This window comes from Nylanderia fulva, unplaced genomic scaffold (assembly GCF_048542155.1).
Source record: "Nylanderia fulva isolate GAGA-0341 unplaced genomic scaffold, ASM4854215v1 Scaffold30, whole genome shotgun sequence".
In the NCBI taxonomy this organism is placed as follows: Eukaryota; Metazoa; Arthropoda; class Insecta; order Hymenoptera; family Formicidae; genus Nylanderia; species Nylanderia fulva.
In genome coordinates this window covers 2,032,599-2,057,164 of record NW_028190369.1, presented here as the reverse complement: position 1 = coordinate 2,057,164, position 24,566 = coordinate 2,032,599, and the positions used below count along the sequence as shown (strand labels likewise).

The 24,566-nt window shown below is 35.0% G+C and overlaps 1 protein-coding gene across 9 annotated transcripts in view; it reads right to left on the bottom strand.

Annotated features, from left to right (window-relative positions):
• Positions 1-24,566, bottom strand: part of dlg1 (MAGUK family member discs large 1) — a 339,004-nt gene that overhangs the window by 107,865 nt on the left and 206,573 nt on the right. For all 9 annotated transcript variants that reach the window (XM_085484643.1, XM_085484642.1, XM_085484645.1 and 6 more), the window contains one exon: positions 12,027-12,062. In XM_085484643.1, coding sequence (XP_085340769.1) covers positions 12,027-12,062 — 36 coding nt within the window. The remainder of the gene's footprint in view (positions 1-12,026; positions 12,063-24,566) is intronic.

Below are 24,566 nucleotides of genomic sequence, written 5' to 3'. Positions count from 1 at the left end.
ACTACAATTTAAATGCAGATGAAAAACATTGCTGGTCGCGAAACTTGCGCGTGAGAAAAGACTTGCAACGGAAACGGGAGGTGATCGATTTTTGCAGAACGTAAACAATGAAAAGATTAATACATGACGACGTCCCGTTAAAGAAAATGTATTCTCCGACTTAATCGGACAACGCTTCAAGTGATCGATCAGTGAAAGTAAACCATGAATAGTCATCGATGCGTTTCTCAATAGCAGAATAAAAGACTGACGAGAGTTGAAATAACAATAAAATGCCAGATTAATAATAATATCAGAATAATAATAAAATGTCGACAAAATATTAAAATAATTGATTATTCAACTATTTCAAAAAATGCCACTATAAATAAAAGCTAATTTTGTATTCATACAGAAGATTGCGAAATTTCAATTATTGAAAAATGTCAGAAGAAACAAATGTACTATAAATCTACGGAGAGAGAACACTGAGTTAAAATAAATTAATAGAACGTAAAAACTCATAACATGCGTCGCGTTTCAACGCGACCTACCGTCAATGAAAATGTTCAATCAATTGATATAAATTATTAGATCGCTATCTCTAGATTTTCTAGAGTGGCGACCTCGGATTATGCAACGCGTTTTATCACGCTCTTACGGGATATTCTCGTCTCTCTCGAGCAAACGACTCATACATCGTGTCCCCTTAGAAAAACCAATGTGACTACGTATCTTAATTATTTTAAATTATTAGCGATAAATCTCTTCTTCACAGAAAATAGAAATAATAAAATCATTCCAACATTAAAATGCAATTTATATATAATTAGAGAGAGATTCGTCCTAATTATACTTGTGATATCAATCACGAAAAAACAAATTAGCTACCATATCTAAATTTTACTGTCCCTATATTACGCATGAAGATGAATTATTATGCAAATAACTAAATTTTAGCTACAATAGCTAATATTTTTTAGTTATAAAATTCCGTTAAACTACAGCTAAAAAATATTAGCTAAAAAATATAGCTAAAAAATATGAGTTAGCATAGCTAAAATTTGGGCACACGCGCATAAAATATCGTCTTTTACATTTATTTTCATAATTAAATTTCTGATATTTCCCTAACACGAAATTTAACGCGAGACCTCCTATCCGCGACTATGTTAATCGTCACATTGTAGACACATATTAAGAATCGTATGCGACCTTCGTCGTAAAGAGCAACTGTTTTTCTAACGGTTTCGAAACACCGCGTATGTGACGGCCGTGCGCCAGAGTAAAGCGCGTCCTCGTGCGCGCGCTGGATATCGTAAACAGGTTGTCTATCCGTCTCGCTCCGATGCACGAGATGCGTATTCCCGTGGAGGCGACGAGTAGCGGCCGACCCGCATAGGAAATCCCTCCGTGATATAACGCGGCGGCTTTTCCATTTCCACGTGGACGTCCCACGCGAGCGCGACGGCTTTCCCACGACACGACTCCGAAGAGGAGAGCCAGCGTTCTCGACAGGATGAGGAGCGCACACACACGCATAAAATATCGTCTTTTACATTTATTTTCATAATATTAATTTTTTAAAAACGCGAAGAAAATATATTCTTATACAGGGTGTATCTAAATAAATGCGACAAATTTTAGGTGATTCTTTGTCGAAAATTAAGGAGGGTTTCGTATATAAACATATATTCTTATATCCTCCCTATGAGAAGTTCCTTTTTAAAGAAGAAGATAACAATTAAATTTTTATTTATTTTCTCAAGTTTCAAACAAATTATAAAAAATGAAATTTGGTGGATATTTTCTACTGATAAAAAGGATATTTATTAACATTTTTTTGATCTTCCTAGGTATATCGTTATATGAGAGGATGAAACTAACAACTATTTAAAAATGTATAATAACTCTTCAGATATAAGAGTATATGTTTATATAAGAAACCCCCCCCCCTAATTTTTGACAAAGAATTATCTCCTAAAATTTTTCGCACTTTTTTAGGTACAGCCTATATAGAATCGAAACAATTTTCAAGAGTTTCATGTTTCTCGCAGGAGAGAAAAGCTATTTTTGTAATATTACTTTTGTTAAAATTTTCGGTTCATTTCTACTAGTTTTTATTATTTTTAATTTTATAATAAACACTATACTTTATGCTTTATTTTTTACACACTTTTATGACAAATTTACGTAAAAAAGTTACGAATAATTCTCATTAGCATAAAGTTTACGACAAAAATAAAATAAAGGCCATAACATTTAAAATTTTTTCAACTTTAAATATATAAGAATATATAAAAATAATTGGTTTGTGAAATAAAAAAGAAATAAATGCAATATATAATAGTTTGTCGACTTACATCATTAGTGACGAGAAGTAAAGACATAAATTTTGGAGTAATTGAAGAAGTTGAAAAACAATTAAAAGTAAAACAATAATAATAAAAGAGGACTTCTGTTCCATTTAATAACAACTATGCAACTTCAGCATAACTTTTTGTCTCTTTGTCTCAAAAGTTTAAATTTCCTCTTAAAATAAAAAACGTTACCTTATGTGAATAGAATATTTTATGCGAGAGAAGTGACTTCACCTGCAGCTATTTTTTTTAAATGTATTGTACAAAGAGGACACAAAAAGTTATGTAAAATTCATTTCAATTCGCTAGTTTTACGCATCGTTAAACATCGTAAATGACAATTACAGACATTGTTAACGTATATTATACATTGTCTACGCAATCTACACATAGGGATTATTTATACACACATGGAAAATAAATGTTTAATTTATTCAAATCAATAAAAAGTAATTAATAAATTGTATTAAGTACGTAGACACATTTAAAAATTAATTCTTTTAACAGAAATCTATATCAATGTGGAAAATCATTATCATTTTTCAAAGGGACAAATTTTTTCTAAAGCGTTAAAATTTAATAATGAAAATGCGTAGCGATATATTCACACGACAAAGAATAATTTTCCGCGTGCCTTCCGCTTCGGCCTCGAAACTCCTCACGTTCTACCTGATAGAGGTTTTTCCTCCGAAGACGACGATGTCAAACGCGACAGGAGGCGGTGGCCAGCGTCACGACGGAGATCACCGAACGTCGAGCCGTTCCTGCTGCACATGCGAGCCTCGCATTCCACGACGACGGGCACACACATACACGTACACACGCGGGCGCACACAGGTGCACGTACATTTAACACACACACGGGAGCACGAGGACGCGCACGCGCGCGCGCGCACTGAAAACAGGTTGCACTTAATCCCGGCGTGTTATATTATACTCTCACGACACGGACGCTCGAATGAGACGGAACGAGACCATCGAATTCCCGCGCGCGAATATTTTTCGAGACGAATGTCGTACGTTCTCCTTCGCTTCCTCTATCTCTCTCTCTGTCCTTGTCCGGCTCACCCTGACACGTACGATTGCATTCCGAATCTCTGGTGATCCGAAAAAAAGATCGCGCAAGATCGGCTGTCGAACGGTCTCTGTGGGCGAAACAGATCACCGCCGGTAGAGGTTAGGACGCTCTTGTCTCTCGTCCTCTCTCGCTCTCTCTTTCCTTCCGTCTCGGCGCCCACAAAATTTACGGCGGCGGATACGAGCGGCTCCACGTTCAACCGCCAAGGACGCGCACTCGCGATTTTCACATCGGCACTCGGCGATAATCGGTGACACGAAAGCGACGCGACCAAGTACGCGGCGTCTCGATCTTCGAAGAGGCGAAACAACGTTGCGGCGGAGCGTTCGTTCGTCGGTCGCGCACTCGAGTTTGGCCGCTTCACGATAGACGACGGGGCCTCTTCGCTGCTGACGTCATCGGCCGACCGAACGCCGGCGTGAAGCTCGCGCTGCACGCACGAGAGTGAGCCGAACGTCGCCGGAGTCGCACGAACCTGCACGGAAACTGCGGTTCTAATGCAGGAGCGTTCGCACCCGCATCGGTGCCCCACGCTTTCGAGAGTTGCAATCTTTAGGAAAATCTTGCGTGATTTTAAGAAAAAAAGGACGAGAGATATTCGAAAATAATATAAATATTACTTGTATTTATAAATATAAGTAATATAAATATTACTTATATTTTTATGCCTTTTTTAAATATAGATTTGCATTTCTTTGTATATATATTATGGAGAAAAAAAATTGAAAAATCAAAAATTAAACGATATGTATACTGTATAAAAGTTATTCCCGGTCTCTTATAATTATTTAGAACTTATATTTACGGAAAATTCTATCTGTAGATCTGTTTAACAAAGTGATCTGTCGAATGAGGCTATTGTACGAGACAAATGTGGGCGGAATACGTGCGATGGATGAGTCAGAAAGCGTTTATAAAGATTTTTATTTTTAGTCTTAATATGTGCACGCATCTTTCAAGAATTATGTGTTAATGCTCTCATTTAATCTTCCCTTCTCTCACCCCTTTATCTCTATTATTCCTTAGACTTAATAATTTCCTAATATTTACATTAAGTTTCTATTTCAGTATAATTAATTTCATTTAAGTAATTTCAATATTACATTTAATTTTTTTCCTATACAGAAAGAATTTTTTCTTAAAATTTACTCTGAAAAATCATGGTAATCACAATATGGGACAATATTGTATTGGAAGAACTTTTACAAGAGTTTCTTTGATTAATATTTACCACAATAAAAAGTATTAATATCTATCACAATAATATATAAAACATGATTAATTTTACTATGTACATTATTAATATGTTTTCTTGTGATTTTGAGGGTAAATTCTAAGAGTAAATTCTCTTCGTGTATATTTCGATAATAATTAATTTTATTTAACTATTTTCAATAGTACATTTAATTTTTTTTTCCTACATAAAAAGCATTTTTTCTTAGAGTTTACTCTGAAAATCATGGTAATCGTAGGACAATATGGTATTAAAAGAATTTTTACAAGAGTTTCTCTGATAAATATTTACCACAATAAAAAATATTAATATCTGCCATAATAAGATATAAGATATGATTAATTTTACTATGTACATTATTAATATTTTTTATTGTAATAAATATATTAATCACAAAGAAACTCTTATAAAATTCTTCCAATATATTGTCCCACAATTACCATGATTTTGAGGGTAAATTTTAAGAGAAAATTCTCTTCATGTATGCTTTTTTTATTATAACTTTTCGAATTCGGTTTGAAGCAGCAGAAATTGAAATTCTTTTGACAGATTTTTCTATATAATCAATATTACACCGTGCTTCGAATTCGACCTGACTCTGTCGTTAAAAATCGAGCTTCCTTTTTCGCACAGGGCGCGATCGCGTGTACCCTCGTTCCTGGCGATTCTAGTTCGTCGTGTGTAGTACGCGCGAGCCCGCGAGAACGGGCAATCGAAAGAGTTATAAACCATGCTGAAAACGTAGACCGTGACTTCCCAGGTTCGTGCGAGGTCGATCGTGAGAGAGCGACCGACCGACAGGACGTTTCACGCTTTGGTTTCATCGGCCGCCTCTGGGAATCGCGATTTTTTACACGCGGAATTCCAGCCGATGGATTCCCGCGCGCAACGCCGAATTCCATTCCTGTCAATGAGCGCATAACGCGCTATGTTCCATTTTTCTCTTTTGCGCCCGTGAAAACGATGTATGTATATCATATTGCAAAGACAACGATTCGCTACTAGATTGAGTCTTTATTAGCAGGTTCCGATTAGACGAATGTCTCATTTATATTTATATCCTTTGCTTTATTCACGGTTTTTTTTATTCGTGGATATTTTAATTAGGTACATCGAAGGAATCTAAATTATATGTTGCGCGTGTGTTTGCAATGAAATGGAACTAAATGAGTATAAAACTCGAATCGATTGCTTCAGGCTATAAAAGTACGTACGCGATTCGCGAATATGCGATGAGATTTTTTTTATTGCTAATCCCCCACGAGTCTTCGTGAAAAAAAAGAATATAAAAAAATATACCTCGTGAGCCAACAGCCGACCGTATCGTCAACAGAAGAAACCAGTTTTTTACCCAGGGTCACAGGGCATTCAAATTCTACGAGTCCGCTAAGGTTCACGAACATGCAATTTTTGCAAGTGATGAGCAAAAAATCTAAACGCAATGATAATCGAATCATGATAAATCTCATTTATTATTTTTTTATCCTTAGAATTGCACGTGTTGTTTAATAACAATTAATCATTAAAGGATTTAATAACTAAAGCAGAATGGAAAATTGATTGCGAATAATTCCCAATTAATTAAGTATGTATATAAATGTGCTACATGACTCTCTGTCAATAATAATCCGATTTGTGTCCGAACTTGAGCGAAATTTATAGAAAGCCAACCGTAACGGACGGGAAACAATGCAGCTCATAATTCGGATTGCAATTTACATTCCGGTGCAATTCACCGTCGATGAACCGAGACGAGTTCGCGTTGTCGCGCTCGTTGCGGAAGGTTCGTTTGAGTGGTCCTTTGAGAGCCGATCTTGACGAAAATTTCGTCAGTCACGGGAAATTCAGCAGCGAGAGCTGACGTTATATGGCGAATAACGTGAAATTGAGGACAGGCGCTGCGTGTCCGGCCAATTAAGGTGAAAGGGTTGTCCGGTGACCTTTGACCGAATTTCGTATAACAGCCGCACGAAATTGCCTTGAAAATCTTTCGTAAATTTTAGTGATCTCTCGACGCTTTAGTTATTTTAACGATTGTAGGAAAAAAAATAGACAGCGAAACGCACCGTAATGAAAATATTTTCAACAGCGCACTAGAAAAAAAAATTTTAGGACATTAACAAAAATTCTGTTCGAAAATGGACGAAGAATTACTGATTGGATCTATCAAAATTCATTTTAATGCAACAAATATCGTGTTTGCATAAACAACTGATTTGTTGTGTTTCGTCCATTTTTGAACAGAATTTTTGTTAACGCAACAAAATTTTTTTACAGTGCGATATATTTAAATAATATATTCGAAACGCCCGAGACAATAAGGGGATAAAAATAACGTGAGGATATATTAACTGATATTTATCTGTAATTTGCAGTTTTAATTTAATTTACTTTAGTAAATAATATTTTGTACCGAAATAATGTTGTGCTTTTATTCAGTCTTATAGCAATTTATGTTCTGCAAGAAATTTGCATTTATTTTCATATTTACAATTCTACGATATTTTTTATCATATAATGACATGTGTTTGCAAGTTTACTACTATTACTCTTGTCCAGTTAGAAAATTAAAAAGACTTATCGTTAGAGTATAAAACTGTCTAAATTTAAAATCTTTATTACGTATAATTGTTGCATAAAAACCAGAATGTTGTCAAATAAAACCGCAAGTGACACCTACAAGAAATTTACGATCCATATACGTGCGTGCGCTCAGTTGATAAAATAGCGATGATCGATTCTACCCGATGGCGAGAGAATATTACAAAGTGACGCAATAGTGATGTGCGGTTGAATTAATTCGAAATGTACAAATTAATCGCGAAACACACGCACAATTTTACACAAATTGGCAAAGCGTGTCGTGTCGGTAAAATCACAACGTTTACTTTAATACGCGGCGATGCGCGTGCATTATTCATGCACCGCGGGATTTAGCGATGCTCAAAATACAACACCTTCGCCAATTGCATTGCGCCGTCACGACTACGTAGTGATACTGATGTTTAATTAATGTACCTTGTGCAATTAGGAGCAATTTAGATTAAAACGATTGCGATCAGCAGGGCGGCGAAGTATGTCGATTTTCATCTAGTTGAAGTACCGATTAAATTCGTATCATAAATTAAATATATTAAAATTATTAGCAAACTCATATATATATATATATTAAAGAAAACAGAAGAAAAAAGCATGATACATGTTAAAGTATAATTTTTTAAGGATGGTTACCGGAGAGAAGATCAAGTGCAAAAAGAAATAAATAGAAAATTATGTAATGCAATTGCTATATTTTGTGTATACGTCTAATATATACTAATCAACTAATTAATATATTTTATAATTTTTTATATTTTTGGATAAACAAGTACTGGAGGAAGAGGAGCAACATAATGTATGTACCAAAGCCATAAGATATATCGTTTAAGTTCCATTTATTTCCTAAGACAAAATTGTCGTGGTTCTCCGAAGAGACCGCGCGACATAATTAGCGCGTGTATTGCTGACGGTGTTCCGTTCTTTTTTGTTTTTTGTAGAGATTCATGTATTCCGCCTGGTCTTGATGGTCCCGCCATGATTCCTCGCGGTCCTAATAATGAGAGAAAAAAAAAGAAAACCAAAGACTTAAAAGAAACTTAGGCGAAACTAACGATCCCACCCCGTTTCGTAACGCGAAAGAATGAAAAAGAGCAGAGAGAGAGACAAAGAGAGAAACAAAAGGAAAAATGAAGTCGAAGCCTTGGATATTAATGATCGTATTGTGGAAACGTTATTAGGAATGCGAAAGAAGTAGTTCCCTCGGTCGAAGCAAAGCCGCCTCGCGAAATGTCCCCGATTAGAAACTTACGTCAACAAAAGTCTCGCGTCGTGCAATCACCGTCACGTAAATAGATAAATCCGAAATCCTATTTACAGTTGAGTCTGAGCCGTCGCCGTCGTCTGCCGTGAAACAAAATTCCCCGGCAATAAGCTCCGAAGTTTGCCAGTGGCATTTAGAGCGCGATAGTGTGATTCGAGAAAAGCGAGAGAAAAAGCTGCGAAGAAGGGTTTGGTTCGCGGGAAAACAAAGAGGACTCGGAAGAAGGGAGACGGTCCCTTTGAGAGACTTTTCCACAAAGCGTAGAGTTGTGTAGGGTTAAAAGGAAGGAGAGTAAGGGAGAATCGGCAGACGAGATGAAGTCGATGCACGACAACAAAGGACGTGGGCGATGCGCTTTGTACTTTCGGAAAGAGAATAGAATTTCTCGCGGAGAGAGCATTGAATGACGCGGTGGATGACGCGTATTGTGGATATCCGAAACAAGAAGACCGGCCGGAGAGTACTCTCCCTCTCTTCAGAAGGGTTCGAAGAGGCCATTGAAAAACAACACGGTTCGCCAGAGTGCAAGGGTCTTGCCTATAGCAAGGACTCTTGAAGCGAGATTCAATTTTATGTACCGCGTTCGTCGCACAGTGACATATATGTGTATTCAAGACATTGAATTTCAACCCTACAAATTGATAGAATTTTTCATCCAACGAGACTCCATATTAATTATGTTTTTTTTTCCTTCATCTTGTATGTCTAATTTTCAATATTATTCATTACAATTGTATTGGAATATAATTGTAACGAATATATCATGAAAAGTAGATATATAAGATGATTGTAATGTACTAATTGAAAAACATTATCCAATAAGAAATGAGAATTTCACTGTATATTGTGACATTATACATAAATAAGAAATATATGTTAAATATATAGTGTTTTTAAAGCCACGATATATGTGTATTCAAGACATTGAATTTCAACCCTACAAATCGATAGAATTTTCCATCCAACGAGACTCCATATTAATTATGTTTTTTTTTCCTTCATCTTGTATGTCTAATTTTCAATATTATTCATTACAATTATATTGGAATATAATTGTAACTAAGATATCATGAAAAGTAGATATATAAGATGATTGTAATGTACTAATTGAAAAAAATTATCCAATAAGAAATGAGAATTTCACTGTATATTGTGACATTATACATAAATAAGAAATATATGTTAAATATATAGTGTTTTTAAAGCCACGATATATGTGTATTCAAGACATTGAATTTCAACCCTACAAATTGATAGAATTTTCCATCCAACGAGACTCCATATTAATTATGTTTTTTTTTCCTTCATCTTGTATGTCTAATTTTCAATATTATTCATTACAATTATATTGGAATATAATTGTAACGAAGATATCATGAAAAGTAGATATATAAGATGATTGTAATGTACTAATTGAAAAAAATTATCCAATAAGAAATGAGAATTTCACTGTATATTGTGACATTATACATAAATAAGAAATATATGTTAAAAATATATTGTGTTTTTAAAGCCACGAGTACATCGCTATGTCTAAATCTCCTATTCGAATTCATTGATGTATTAATCGCTTATTGAAGCTCCTGAAATTTTGTAGCGACAGAATTGCGTATAGATCTTTTGACGAATTCGGCATACGACAATCGCGATAGCATCCTGAATATCCTCAGTGCCGGAGCACCGGTGGCATAAGACACAGCAGATGCACCAAGGTAAATCCGATTAAACGCCACACTAAATCACATTCAACGCCGCGCCATTGTCTCGCCTGCCCTCAGATTTCTCTCCAACGGCATTTCGCAGACTATATTGTATTATCAGGGGGATGCTTCGGGGAACTCCTCCCAGTAATGCGCCCGACATGCCATGGCGATCCATTTATAATATTTGTTTGTACGTTGTGAAAAATGTGAGCAATAACGACATGAATTGTTGACATTTGTAATGATAGAAATCGCGATGAGAGAGTGAAAATTGGAGAAAAATTATTTTTCATTTGGTTCGCTAAAAAGAGAAGCGAAACCAAAATATACTTTACATTAGATTATCAAATAGTCTGCATATATCATAAGAATATTGTAAAATGCATATTCATTTTTTTCCTCTGCATATTCCAACTTTTGATAATTAAAATAAAAAATACTTTGCACAATATTAAATAGCCTGTGTGTACACAATAAAGGGGTATCACCACAGAACGCGTATTAAATCTTCCCTGTATGTCGCAACTCGACGGAGTATTATCGCGTTTAATTAAGCGATCGGGCGTCAGATACGGTACTTCTATGTAATAAGGAATTAATTAATCCGCATCCATCTGCGAGCATATTGTATGGAGAAACTCAATGGACGAGCGGAAGGACGTCAGTAGCAGCTGCGATGATACGCAGTTGCGATTGAAAATCGATAATCAGCATCGATGGACGTCTCATATATGTATATTATATATCGTGACTTTTTATATATATATATATATCTTCGTCTCTCGTGCCGACAAATATTTTCGTAAGTTGCGCCGCAACGTCATTAAACAGCTGCGCCCTTAATAACGACGCGGGATGCAGCGTATGTTATATAACAGCGTAACCAGACGACGATATATAAGAGCTCTGCAGATCACATGCATCACTGTCATGCAAATCGCTTTTCTCCTCTCTCCTCCCATCCCTCATATGTCTATTCACGTCTATAACTATTCACGCGCGTTTTACATGTCGGTTCAGATTTATTCCGATCGTGATTAAATTTGCGCCGCCGTACTAATTATTTGTAACGTTAATTGTTCATCAAGTTGATAAATTCAATTTTATCTAGTGGATAGTTCGACGACGAATTGTGAAATGGAAAATCATGAGAAACTATGTGCGATCGATATGAATGTAAAATAAATATTTTTTTCATTCCTTATTTTTTTTAGATTTATGTTATTGAGATGTTTAGATTGACGTTGATAAAATCTTTTATATGTGTAGATTTAGAAGAAATAACCTGGACTTTTGTTCAAGATTGAATTAAATATACATCTTTATGTCTGCACGAAAAAAATAATAAGATTGCGTTGCTAACTTAATTTTCAAACAGAATCAACAGAAAGTATGCGAGTTTTGTCCTTCAATATTCGACACACTTTGGTAATAATGAACACATTTATTGCAAACGTGTCGCGCAAAGGCGTATAGGAAAATCAGAACGGATAAGAAAAGATTGGGGTGTATATTACAAGAGCATGCGATTTGCATTCTATCGCAGAGCCTGGAAAATTTTGTGCAACACACGGAGCTCGGTGAACGAACAAACGTGACATTTCTGCGCAAGACTAGCACATCAACATGCAAATTGCGAAAGAATCTCACAGAGTCAGCGTGTCTTTCTGAAAGATGCAAGCCAAACGCGGTCGGTAGGGAATATCGTATGTGTGAAAAAGCGCTCAGAGATAGTTTTCAGGAAAGAGAAGCTGACAAGTGTTAATACAAATTGTACTTTCGCAAGCGATTTTTCCAAACTTTGAACGCTTACCTGATCACTATCGTGTCCCTGCCAGCTGTCATGACTCTGTAACAAAAAAGGTATTCAGTTAGATAAATATCATTATCGCGGAAGACTTGCAAAATAATTATTATCTATTTATATTATTAATATAATTACACATTATTATGGAATACATGATATTATAATATTATACAATAATGCACTCATATAATTGTTATTGTAGAGTATAATCATTATTAGTATTAATGAATAACTATTTAAATTTCCATTCCAAACAAAAGTACACATTTGACATAAATATTCAATAATGTTAACGTCCGATAAAATTATTCTTTTTAAAAACTGAAAATTTGGTATAGTGTAAAGCAAGCAAATTAATTTAATAATAGTATAATAAGAATAAAATAGTAATAAAGTAATAATAATAAATAGTTTCTGATCGAAATAAATGAAATTCTATTTTTAAAATAAATCTTAAGACTTTACTTGCGATATCTCACATATCGAATTTAAAATATAAATATAGAAAGAATTCAGCGCAAATTTATAAAATGTTAAATATTTTAACATTTAGACAACTATAAATTATTGTTGTCATATGAAGGTATTTGGTTTCTCACGGTGTATACACCGTATATCAGCGTTTTATTGTCGACGTACTTGTCCGTAAACTGTCGTCATTCGTATAAGACGACATTTGAATAAGAAGATTGCTACTGCGCATTTCGTCGGAAAAATGCGATTATTTTCAACATTTATTATAATTATAATTATAATTATACTGACATCGAAGCGTATCGAAACGATCGATGAAATTATTGTTGGAATTTTGATTCGTTGATTATGAAATACAATCTTCACGTGAAATAAAATATTAGTTTGCGTTCATGTAATTCGAGAATGTCATGCAGTGGCATGCAACAAACTCTGTAAGTGCAATAAATTCTGTCTGAGAGGAGGAAAGAAATAGAAGGCATTGGGCGACTGCAATCTTTGGGGTGAGTAACTTGTGTATTTCAGCTTTTATTAAGTTTTTATTTTTTTATAGAATAATGGTGCGATTTTTTCTTCTCGTTATGATTATATTAATAATATTACGAGATATATTAATATCTAATTTAAAATACAAGTTAAAAATCTACGTTTTGCCACGTATTGTCGTGCAACTCACCAACCGCAAAACAAATGGCAGAAATTGCGCGAAAATATCTCGTGACAGAGTACAAATTTCTTGTTTATTGAATATTAAAAGCAAGAAACGTTGTCGTGAACCAAACACGGTGACGTAGTCCAATTTTCCACTCTACTGATCCACGACGAATCTCGGCAACATCGAGATTTATTTCTCGAAACTCGATGGTTCACTAGCTTGTGCGATCGCGTCGATGCAGAATCGAGTGAGGAAAACTGCAGATTGGCAAATGTTTTTCTCTCGGTGAGGTACGCAACGTTTTGCCGTCAAACGTGCAATGTGATGTTAATGAATTTCACGATGTTTCGCCGAATGCAGAAAAAAAATGTAGTTTTGTACACGGAAAAAGATGGGCTGTTTTGCATCGTAATTCTCGATTTTGTGGAAGGAAGAAAATTTCATTCGGAATATTTTTCCAAATTATTTTACCGTTCAACGTCGCCGTTTCCGTAGCGATGAGATCGACGTGGTTTACTAAATCAATATGAACAATATTTCCGGCGTTTGCAGCGCGCGAGAGTTCGTACGTTGTTTTCGCTGCGGCGAACATATTTGATCGTGCTGTAAAAATCTCTATTACTGACGCGGTGTATTTCTCGTAACTCGTTGAATAGTAAGGCAAACATGTTTATCGAGGATGATATTGAAAAATGCACCTATTTTCGAACGCGATGGATAACGGATCCGATAGCTTATGAAGATATTGACTTTTCAATCTACAAAATTGACTGTAAAAGTACTGTAACACCGTTAATATTACAAATGCAAATAGCCAATGATTTTTTTACAAAATATAATGCGTGACATACCTATATCCCGTATTTAAAATAGAATAAATCTATTTTTCACTTTTCGCAACTATATATAACTATATAAATATGAAACAGAACAATAATAAATATATAGTAAAATATCTGCCCTGTGCGATAAAAAGAAATATTTGGCAGCAGTTATTTCTAATACGAAGGTGTCACATGTGAAATACGGATAAACGAGTACCTACTTGCACCGCGACAACGTCGTGGGAAAAGTTTTACGAGTTGACTTTCCAGAGACGCGGATTTGTCGGTGCTCCGACGCGGTTCATTAAATCGGTGTAAATAATACGAGGGAGTGTATGGACAGCTGTTTTATCGGACGTGAAGGTCGAATCGGTGTCGCGGTCGGAAGTATAGGCGTTCGGTGGGTTAATGTCGGGCCGCCTTGTTAGATTTATGACAGCAATATAGGAGGCAACGTTGAAACGTGCCCTGTGTACCTTCGAGTTAACGTTTGTTACGCGATGCACATTCGATATACACGCCGCGGGAATTTATGGAAATCGGACCAGTCGCTCGGCGCGCACTCCTGTAAGTACATTCGCTTTTTTAATATCGAATTTCTTCGTACGAAAATACACCAGTCACGACTCGGCGTCGTTGTCGCCGAGATTAATTGTATCACTTTGAAATTTTATCTTCGCGCGATAGGCAGCTTTTCGCAACAACGAGAAATCGATATATTGGGAAATAGATGAAATTCACTCGGGATGACTCGATATATACGGGAATTTTTTTCAGCACTGTGCTCTCTCCTTTATTTGCCCATAACGTTAATATTTATTAAAAATGTTATATAGTGTCCGATTATATCGATAATAAAATATTATAATATTTTAGTAATGTAATAATATATAGTAGCAATATAGTGTTTTATAAGGCTGAAGATGTTTTATCTTTGCCACGCTAAGTGAAAAAAGAACTTTAAAGTGGCTGCGATCAGCCTCTTTAAACTTACGCTTTAACGTTTATCTTTACGCATCTGCTTGTATACCGCGTAAAGAGCGATTAAACTAATGTTCACGACGCTTTAAAGCGGCACCGTTCTTTTCGCACTGCGACGATCCTGGCAGTTCCTCTTTAAACGCATTTTATCAGTTAGTCATCTAGAATCATTTTCGGGAAAAGATAAAAAAGAATTTTTAACTCGCTCGTATCAATATGATATTGCGCGATTGTGCAACAAAGTTGCAAAATGTTGCATAAAATACCTGTCTTTGGTTGACTCCAAAAATCAAGGCATTTTTTATTCGAGATAAATTGCACATCGAGTCGAAATGCGCATTTCAATAACGCGGGCGGTCCCTTTTAATGTTGTCGCGTTGCATAAAATTGCTTTTCCAATTAATATCGAAGCTCCGGCCGAGCCTGAGAATGCAAATGAAATCAGGCCGGTTGCGCTTCGTAATGATTCTTTGCCGCGGACAGATCGAACTTAATCGCGAGCCCCGGGCAAATCCGTGCATTCGTAACTTTCGACAACCGACTGGGGGCGGAATACGTAGATCAACAATGGCGAAAAAGTTTTCTCGTTTCCAATCGACTTTCAGCTCCCGAGGCCCTCGTTCTACTTAAACGCGCGGCCCTGATTTGCATTACGTTTTATCTTTATTTAAAGTCCTGTTATATTACGATTTTCTATACGGTATGTGCGCGTTATCTTTATTTTTTTTTACATAATACGAAAGTTAAACGAAATTTTAAAAGTAAAATAAAAAGTTAGTCAAATTATTGGCGATGTTATGGCGAGAAAGGTTGATAAGATTATATATACTTATAATCGACTCTTTTTCCGATAATTGTTACTAAATGTGTTTTCCGAGAGTGAAAACGAGACTCTCATTTTAACTTGAACATAATGCGGAATATGCAAAGAGATATTTGCATTTTCGCTCGATCACGAAAATAGCAATAAACTAGTTAAGCAGAAATATGTGCACGTAATGTAATTAGCGCACACCTGAGTTGCACGATGAAAATTCAACGGTTAAGGGAAACTAATGCCGCAGAAAATTAACATTTCGTTGGTGCATTAGGCGGTTAATTAAAACTAAGCGGGCAAATGTAAGGTACGCAAAGGACAATAGGAACGGATGCCGGCTATATAATTAGAGAGGCCGGCTGGAAAATATCATAGGGTATTAAAATTCCGAGCTTTTTATCCGCTCACGCGCGCACTCGCTCATTTTTCTGCGGCTTTCCGTCTCTCGCATTTCAGATTAATCACAATTCACGTTGATTTCCGGATCCTAGAGTTCTAGAAAAAGTTGGAAATTTTAGAACATTAATTGCAATTCGACAAACTTTATGATGTGCGTTGAAGAGACGGTTAATGAAGTCGTAAAATTTAATCATGCAAACATAAGCGCAAAATTATTCAGAATCTCGTAACGATTAACCGCTCGTAATAGAGAGTAATAATTACGGCTCGCTTAATTCACGTATACGCAATAATTATCCGATCGTTATAACATTTATTTATTTATTTACACGTAAATTGACAGGTGAGCGTAAAATAAAATTTAAAACCGAGCGATGTGCACCAAAAAGGTATTTTTTTTTCGTTTATTTGACGTGCGACGATAATCCACGGAAATAGAAGAAGATTTCCGGAAAGATGATTTGTTGAGCACCAGATCGGGAAAACGTCCCGCGAGCGGATAGCGTCGCGCGACAAGACGGGAGCGTTCGTCTCTCGTGAGACACGCGGCGAGCTCGTAAATCCGGCTTACGACTCGGATGGGGAATATGAGAAGAGAGGAGAGACGCGGATAAAAGGCTGCTGTGTTGCTGAGGAAAAAGAGGAGCTACGCCAACATTGGGAGCGAGAGACCCTTTGGGTATTTAAGGGGATGATCTTAAGTGGAATACTATTTTTCTCGTGAAATAAAATAAATTACGCGCCTAAGAGAGGTATGATCTTTAAAGTATGTCATCGTCCGTTTGAGCTGAATTCGTAAAATGTGTCTCTGTCCGCTTTTTTTTTTGCCGCAAAATGCCGCTTTACTTTAAATCGGACGCGACAATCTGATTAAAATTGCGAATGTGTTAATATGAAGAGAAATATAGGAGTTTGACATTAATCACAAATTATAGCTTATATTGATGAAAATTTTACACTATAGATAAATATTTCGTGTTAAAGAGGAACAAAAAAAGAATTTCCCATTTTACAAAGTGTTTTGCAATTATAATAGAATATATTTTATTTATCTGACAAACATAATAATAAGGTAGTAGATATTAAACTGACTACACTGGCTGTCTATTAGATTTGTTAAACTATATTTATTGACGTTTCGACCATACGGGCTGTGGTCCTTTTCAAAATTACAATAGAATCATTAATGAGTTACTGCATATCGTTATTGACATTTAAAAGTACGCTCCGGTACAGTGTGCTCAGTCGTGGCAAGATGACACAAGTGAAACGCAGTTAATTTACCATCCGATCTTAAGTTAAGTCTCACCGGAGCGTACTTTTAAATGTCAATAACGATATGCAGTAACTCATTAATGATTCTATTGTAATTTTGAAAAGGACCACAGCCCGTATGGTCGAAACGTCAATAAATATAGTTTAACAAATCTAATAGACAGCCAGTGTAGTCAGTTTAATATCTACTACCTTAGTATTTCATTCCTGGCGAACGAAATTTAATATTTTAAACATAATAATCTTTCTATCTAATAGAACTGATCTTTGTGGTAAGTACCTAATAAGCAACAATGAATAAAATTTGATAATTGAATTTTGCTTATTATTTTTCAAACAGCAATAACTTTATATATATATTTTATTACTCGATTATTTTATTCACTCAATTCGTTTAATCTGCTTTTATTCAATGTACAATATGTAATTCTAATGAGATAATGTGCGTCAGAGAATAAATCTATAATGACGCATAAAAAACACGAAATATATGAACAAATGATATTTATCAGATAAACAATATGAAGATGACATTGATGTAAAATAACCGCGAGAAAATAAATTGGAGAGTGCACAACAGCAGAGTATGATGGTGCAATAATATATTTTATTGCTATCACAATATAGTACTTTTCATCCCTAAAAAGTCGCTATATGATTTATTGTTAATAAAAAGAGAGCAACGCTTATTGCAGTGACCGGAGCTTAAATTACTTGAGATACGAGGATATTCGCATTTTCTAAGAAAGTCCAAGTTACGAGCACGCGATCTAAGTTCTAAGTCAACGATTTAATGGTTAAGGGGACTAGATGAACGACGTATGAGCCCGGAAAAACCAGATTAAACTTTTGCCTCTCATGTATTTTAGTGCCACTTATCGCTTAACGTCGCAATTTTTCAATGTTGTCGATTTAACACACAAATTTGCACCACTATACATTCAGAAGAATAAAAATTCTCAAGAGAAAAATTTTTCAATTTTGATACATTTTTTATGCATCTCGTGTCTTTAATCACAAATTTGCAATAAAAATAGAATCATAATTTATATTTGAAAATTTATGTATATATTTTTGTATATTTTAATGATTCGTTCTTTAATCAAGTTTATCAACGTACACTGAAAAAAAATGATTGAATTCGAATAAATGTTTATTTCAATACCGTCTAATAAATCATTTATTTGAGACTAATAATATTGGTTTGATGTGAAAAATATTTATTTGATATAACAAAATCCTTTTCAAGACAGATAAATATTTATTTGTTTCAAATAAAGGATTGATTAGGCAGTATTGAAATAAATATTTGTTAATATAATTTTTTTTTTCCAGTGTACGTATTTCCGTGTTGATTCCATTTGATTCTGTACTCGGGTGTAATTTTTCGATAATTTCTCTTGACATATTTTACGCGGGGCAGCGTTGATTGTATCAAGTATTTTGAACCATTGCCATTAAAATCTTTCGTAAGCACGAAATAGCTCTGTACGTTGATTAAATTTCATAGATGTCTCGCAGTAAATAAAATTATGTCATGGAAGCACGCTGGAATTGCGAAGACGCCTCGTAAATTCAGCGTCGCGAAGACTCCTAAGCACACCTCGACTTCTCCGACGGTTCAGGAATTTGCGCATGATAATATTTTGCCGAAATTGCCTAATTGCGCGAAATTATTTCACGGTATCGTGCGCAACAACTCTGTGTCAACTTTGTTCTCGCGCGCGAACGTAATTAAATTAAGGACAGAGCGCGCGCGCGCGGCTTATGTAAGTCGCTGCAGAGATTCTTCTTGCGAGTGTCGCGACGAGAGTTTCGGCCGAAAGGACGACGACGCCGATGAGCGCAAAACATCCCCAGGTGAAAAACCGGCGCGTCGGCGCCAAACTTTCTTGCGGAAAACCATTTAGGTGAGCTACGCGCGTATCCGAGATGGCTGCTAGGCAATACTGCCTCTTAATTATGAACACGCGTAGCTGGCAATAATTAATAGACGTGGCCCGGGCCACGCCTTCGCGACGTTACGTAGACGAGCAAACACCGAATTGTTCTTCAGGATCCGAGGGGTTCGTTCGCGTCGCGACTCCCCTGCTTCAATTATTAACGACCTCGTCCGCTTGTGTCCCTACCAATCTCCTTGTCGCTTCTTAATTATCGAACTTTATAAGGGTACGAATTCCGAGGAGAGAAACCGCAGACGATTTAATAATCACCTCGAGTAATAATCAATGTGCCGAGATATCGGAGAGCTTTGTGCAATAAAATATGTCGAGTAGTTCTTAATTATCTTCCCTTCTCTCGAAGTCTAACTCTTCGCTTGTTATGTCATATAAAATATGATTTAAAACAATATATATATATATTTTTAATTAATGCAAAGTGTTATATTTCGAGAAATAGTAAATTTAAATAGTAAATATCAGATGATAAGAATCATCAAGATTTTCTTTCACATGCATCGAGATTTATAATATAATAGAATTTTATCAAACTCTCCACAGTATTGACTAATGACTATTTGTTTATGAGTTTAATATTGATTTTAAAAAAAGTGTAAAAAAATATGATCTTATAAAAAATATAAAGCGTTTTAATAAACGTGCATTTAATAAACAATTACCGAGATTTCTGACTATATATGATTTTTCATCATATCCTATGCCTATTGTGTATCCCATCGAAAAATATTCCAATAAATTTCAACAGACAACTATGCACGATATTGCAATTCGAGACCGTGTCTGTAACGTATTTTCGTTTCTGTTAGTAAATAAAATTTCAAAACTAAAACAGTACGATATCTCTCAGTTCTTGTCGTATGATTTATCACATAGTCGTGGTATGTGTCCAGTGAGATACATCTCATTTGATGCAACTTTATTGAAAAATACAGAATTTTAAATCTGTGCGATTTTGCAGGTGGTTTCATACTTGAAACCAATATATTTGGCGAGTTCAATACTGAAAGAAACAAAAATAATCCCTGTACTTGTTCATATATAGAAACATAATGCAAATTGTTAAAAACAATATGATACACAGATAGAAATAAATATTTACAATATCTTTTATATAAAATATTTAAAAAATTTTTCGCTAATTTGAGAAAGCAAGATATTATTCTTAAACATTTTGCAACATTAGTTACAATAGTTAAAATTGGAAACAGAAAGAGAGAGAGAGAGAGAGAGAGAGAGAGAGAGAAAATCCGAAGAAGCTTGTTGTAAAAAAGGTTGGAGAAAAGATAGAGTACAGAAACTCGGCGTTGAAGATAAAAAAATCAATAATCTGATATCTGTATATACATATAGCTTCCTTACAGTTGGAAAAAGATAATATTTGAAATACTTCAAAGAATTGAGACAAAACCAACCATCATGTAGAGAGAATATCGTAGAAGCATTTCTTTCATTCATATACACACACATTGCAGATATTTATATTATGAATAAACATTGGAATTATACATATATATTTATACTTCTTCCACTATAGTTATTATCTGCGATTTTGATATCGAAAATTGTTTTGCGATATATGACGATAAAAATTTAACTTGCAAACATTATATTGCGATTTAAAAATTTCATGTCTCATTTAACTGTTGGGATAAGCGATAAAATTGTGCGGCATTTTAGTGCGGGGATCGTTCGCTCGTACTTCAATATCGGACAGCGAACTCGCGATCGTGCCCGATATTCTTCTTTACGATTATGGAAGACTGCGGTTACGAAGGAAAAGAAAGGTAAAAATGTCGTTACAGACACGTCAGGGCTTAAATCGTTAATTCTTTTTGCGTGTAGCCGCTTTTGCAGTGCACGCAGTCTTCGTTATTTCATTCTTTACGACGCGATCTTGGTCCTTTGTCTTTGCCATTTCCATAATCTAGCCCTTCGAGAAGCTAGTAAACTCGACGGCCGCACGAATTCGCGACAGTATTTCTTTTGCTCGCAAAGTCCGCAGTTTTTTAATACCGTGATATATAGTCCGGTCATTAAAATGGAATAGCTATATGCCCATAGGCTATATCTGCACGTTTGTTACAGCTGTCGTTAAAATATGTTGAAATATCATCGAGGGGATTACATAATTCTCCCAGTAAAATTCCCAGTAAAGTACATGGAGAATAGAAGATAATCCAGAATAAAAATATATAATGAATAAAATGTTCACAAAAATATATTACTTACTTTACATTTAGCAATTCTTTTATACATGTGTATTTATATAAACGTAAAATAAATAAATGAGTATCTAAATATTTATATCGAAAGTTAATACTTTTTGGAGAAGAAAGGGAGAAAAAGATTGCAAAAATCCACGAGCTATCGCTCTTTAGGATTCCAAACCAGCAAAAAAATCATTGGTTAAAACTATCGCGGATTCAGAACATCCGCGTATACGGATGTGCCATAGTTCACGCTGTCGGCATATTCGAATAAAGTATTGCGATCTAACGAAAAATCGCGCGTGTCCGGCGTATTGCTGCAGTCGCGCGAATATATACGCGTATCGCGTTAAAATTTACGGTTGAATATTTTCGCAACAAATGACACACGTCTCGATGTTTCGTCGTCGTCGTCAGTCAATTTCTGCGCGACCGTCCGTCACCGGAAGGCCGGATCGACAATCCCTTCGAAAAGGGAAGGTAAGGGAATTTATCGGTGTCGCGGTGACCCCAGACGACGACACACGATGATAAAAAAAAAAGAATGACTAACAAAGGATGCAATGATCCGGCAAGTGAAAAAAAAATCGTAAATTCGATATTTGTCGTCTCGTTCCTGCCTCCTCCTCTTGTATTCGCCGTTGATTTATATAATTCCCGCTTCTGTTGGTCGCGCGATAATAATAAGAGTTCGATGAAACGCACCCTATATCGGCATTTCATCGAATCCGAACAATGAGCGGTTGTATACACAGTAAAAGGGATAATAAAAATCATCCTCTTTCAGTTACCATTAAGAATTATTGCATGTGCGACAAAAAATTTCCAACTATTGCACTTTTTCTATTCTTTTGCTTAATTGAATTATTAACATGCTCACGAATGTGTATTTCTTCCAACTAATGTTACATTCGTATATCACTGAGAATATCTTACAATTAGATAATTAATTTTTTATGCGTAATTAAAAACATATACTATACAATTAAATAAAATTACTTGAGATGAGTATATATATATATATATATATATATATATATATATATATATATATATATAGCGAGGAGGACGATTTTTGTTAAATGTACAATTTAGTAAATGTCTTACATTTTATATCTTTTATATCTGAAATTATATCTTTTTATGGTGCTTGTATTTTTTTCGTGATATTTCCGGCACTTTTAATAAAATTAATAAATTAATCTGATCAATCACGCCCTACTTTGCAAAGAGTAAACGTGTGTCTCAAATCCAGCGAATACGGATGGTCGATTAACGAAAAATTGTACCAAGATCGATCAACTAAGAAGGGTAGATCCTATCTTAATTAATGTTCAACGACGAGATCCCCGAGAAGCTATAAAGCTGCCGCTGGCCGGCGCTAATGGCGGAGTAAAACGGAGCAGCTTTTCGACGTTTAATCCAATGAACAAGACTTCACTACGCTCGTTATGTGTCGTCTGATAATATAAAGTAAAAAGCCGCGATCTTCTAGATAAAACAAAGAAAAAATCGTCGATTTTTCGACCGCAAATCCTATACCCGATTATAAATGTCTTCCGTGAGATATTTCCCAAGAAGAGCTATCTTTTTGGATATAATCCGTATATATTGAGAGGAAATTTATGCGCACTTTGCTCGTAAATCACTATAAGATACACGATATCGAATAATGAATTAATTTATAGTATATACACGATATACGATAAATGTACAATTTATGAACAAAAGAGAATAAAAAAGAATATCTTTCATTATTAGATATATTCTGATATGTCATCTGTTTCTACTAATTAAAGTTAGCTCCTATAGAATTGGCAAAATTCCAATCATATATTACTTGGAATAGCATTCTCGGTACGAGAGAATTGCTAATGCAAACGAGTGTTAATACAGATGTCGTGTGTAGGCAGTAACGTAATATGAACGACGATAAAAATTTCTGTATATTCGCGAGATAGCTAACATATTTTTTAATAACGCTCCCGCATTACGTTGTTTGGTGCACGCGTTTGTGGATATATATATATATATATATATATATATATATATATATATATATATATATATATATATATTCGTCTATTTCAGAGGCGAATGTGCGATCGCATGCGTTACGAGAGACCAGCCATTTCCTGGCAGGTAATATCGCGCACGATGACAATGACGCACCGAGCCATACGGTAATGCAACTCTAATTAACCCGGGGATTTTGCATGCGCTTCCACGAACGATCGCGTTATGCGACGACGCGATATGTACACACACGTTACGGGAGTTTATATTTTCATATTTCTCGCTTCGCGCCAGTCCACTTCCAACGACGGATAAATTATCGGATAATACTCGCCCGCACGATCAAGTCGCAATTAATTGCGATCACGCCCGCGCGCGTATATTTAAGAGAGAATCGCAAAGCTTCGACGTGAACGCGCGACTAAACGATACTGATAAATTAGTTTAATTTTAGCTTTAATAACGATCAAATGTCAATTTTAATAATTTTATCAATTTTAATAACAGCTATCGACTATGTGTGTATGTATATGTATATATATATAACTGCTTCCGCACACATTTTATATCATTTAATAAATTTTAAAGTAGTTAAAATTCTGCGATACCTATATATATACAATAATATATTTAACAAACATGTTATAAACATGGTATATTTTATGATTACGTATTTTATAAAAAAAACTTTATATTTTATTTATTATGATAAAAACATGATTGAAACATTTAATTTACAGACAGACACTTATCCGAGTATATATATAATTTCATTCAAAAAATTTTTTAATAAGAAATCGAAAAGAGAACTAATATAAGAGACTATATATTAAATTGAGATAAACATGATATATTTTATGATTACGTATTTTATAAAAAAACTTTATATTTTATTTATTATGATAAAAACATGATTGAAACATTTAATTTACAGACA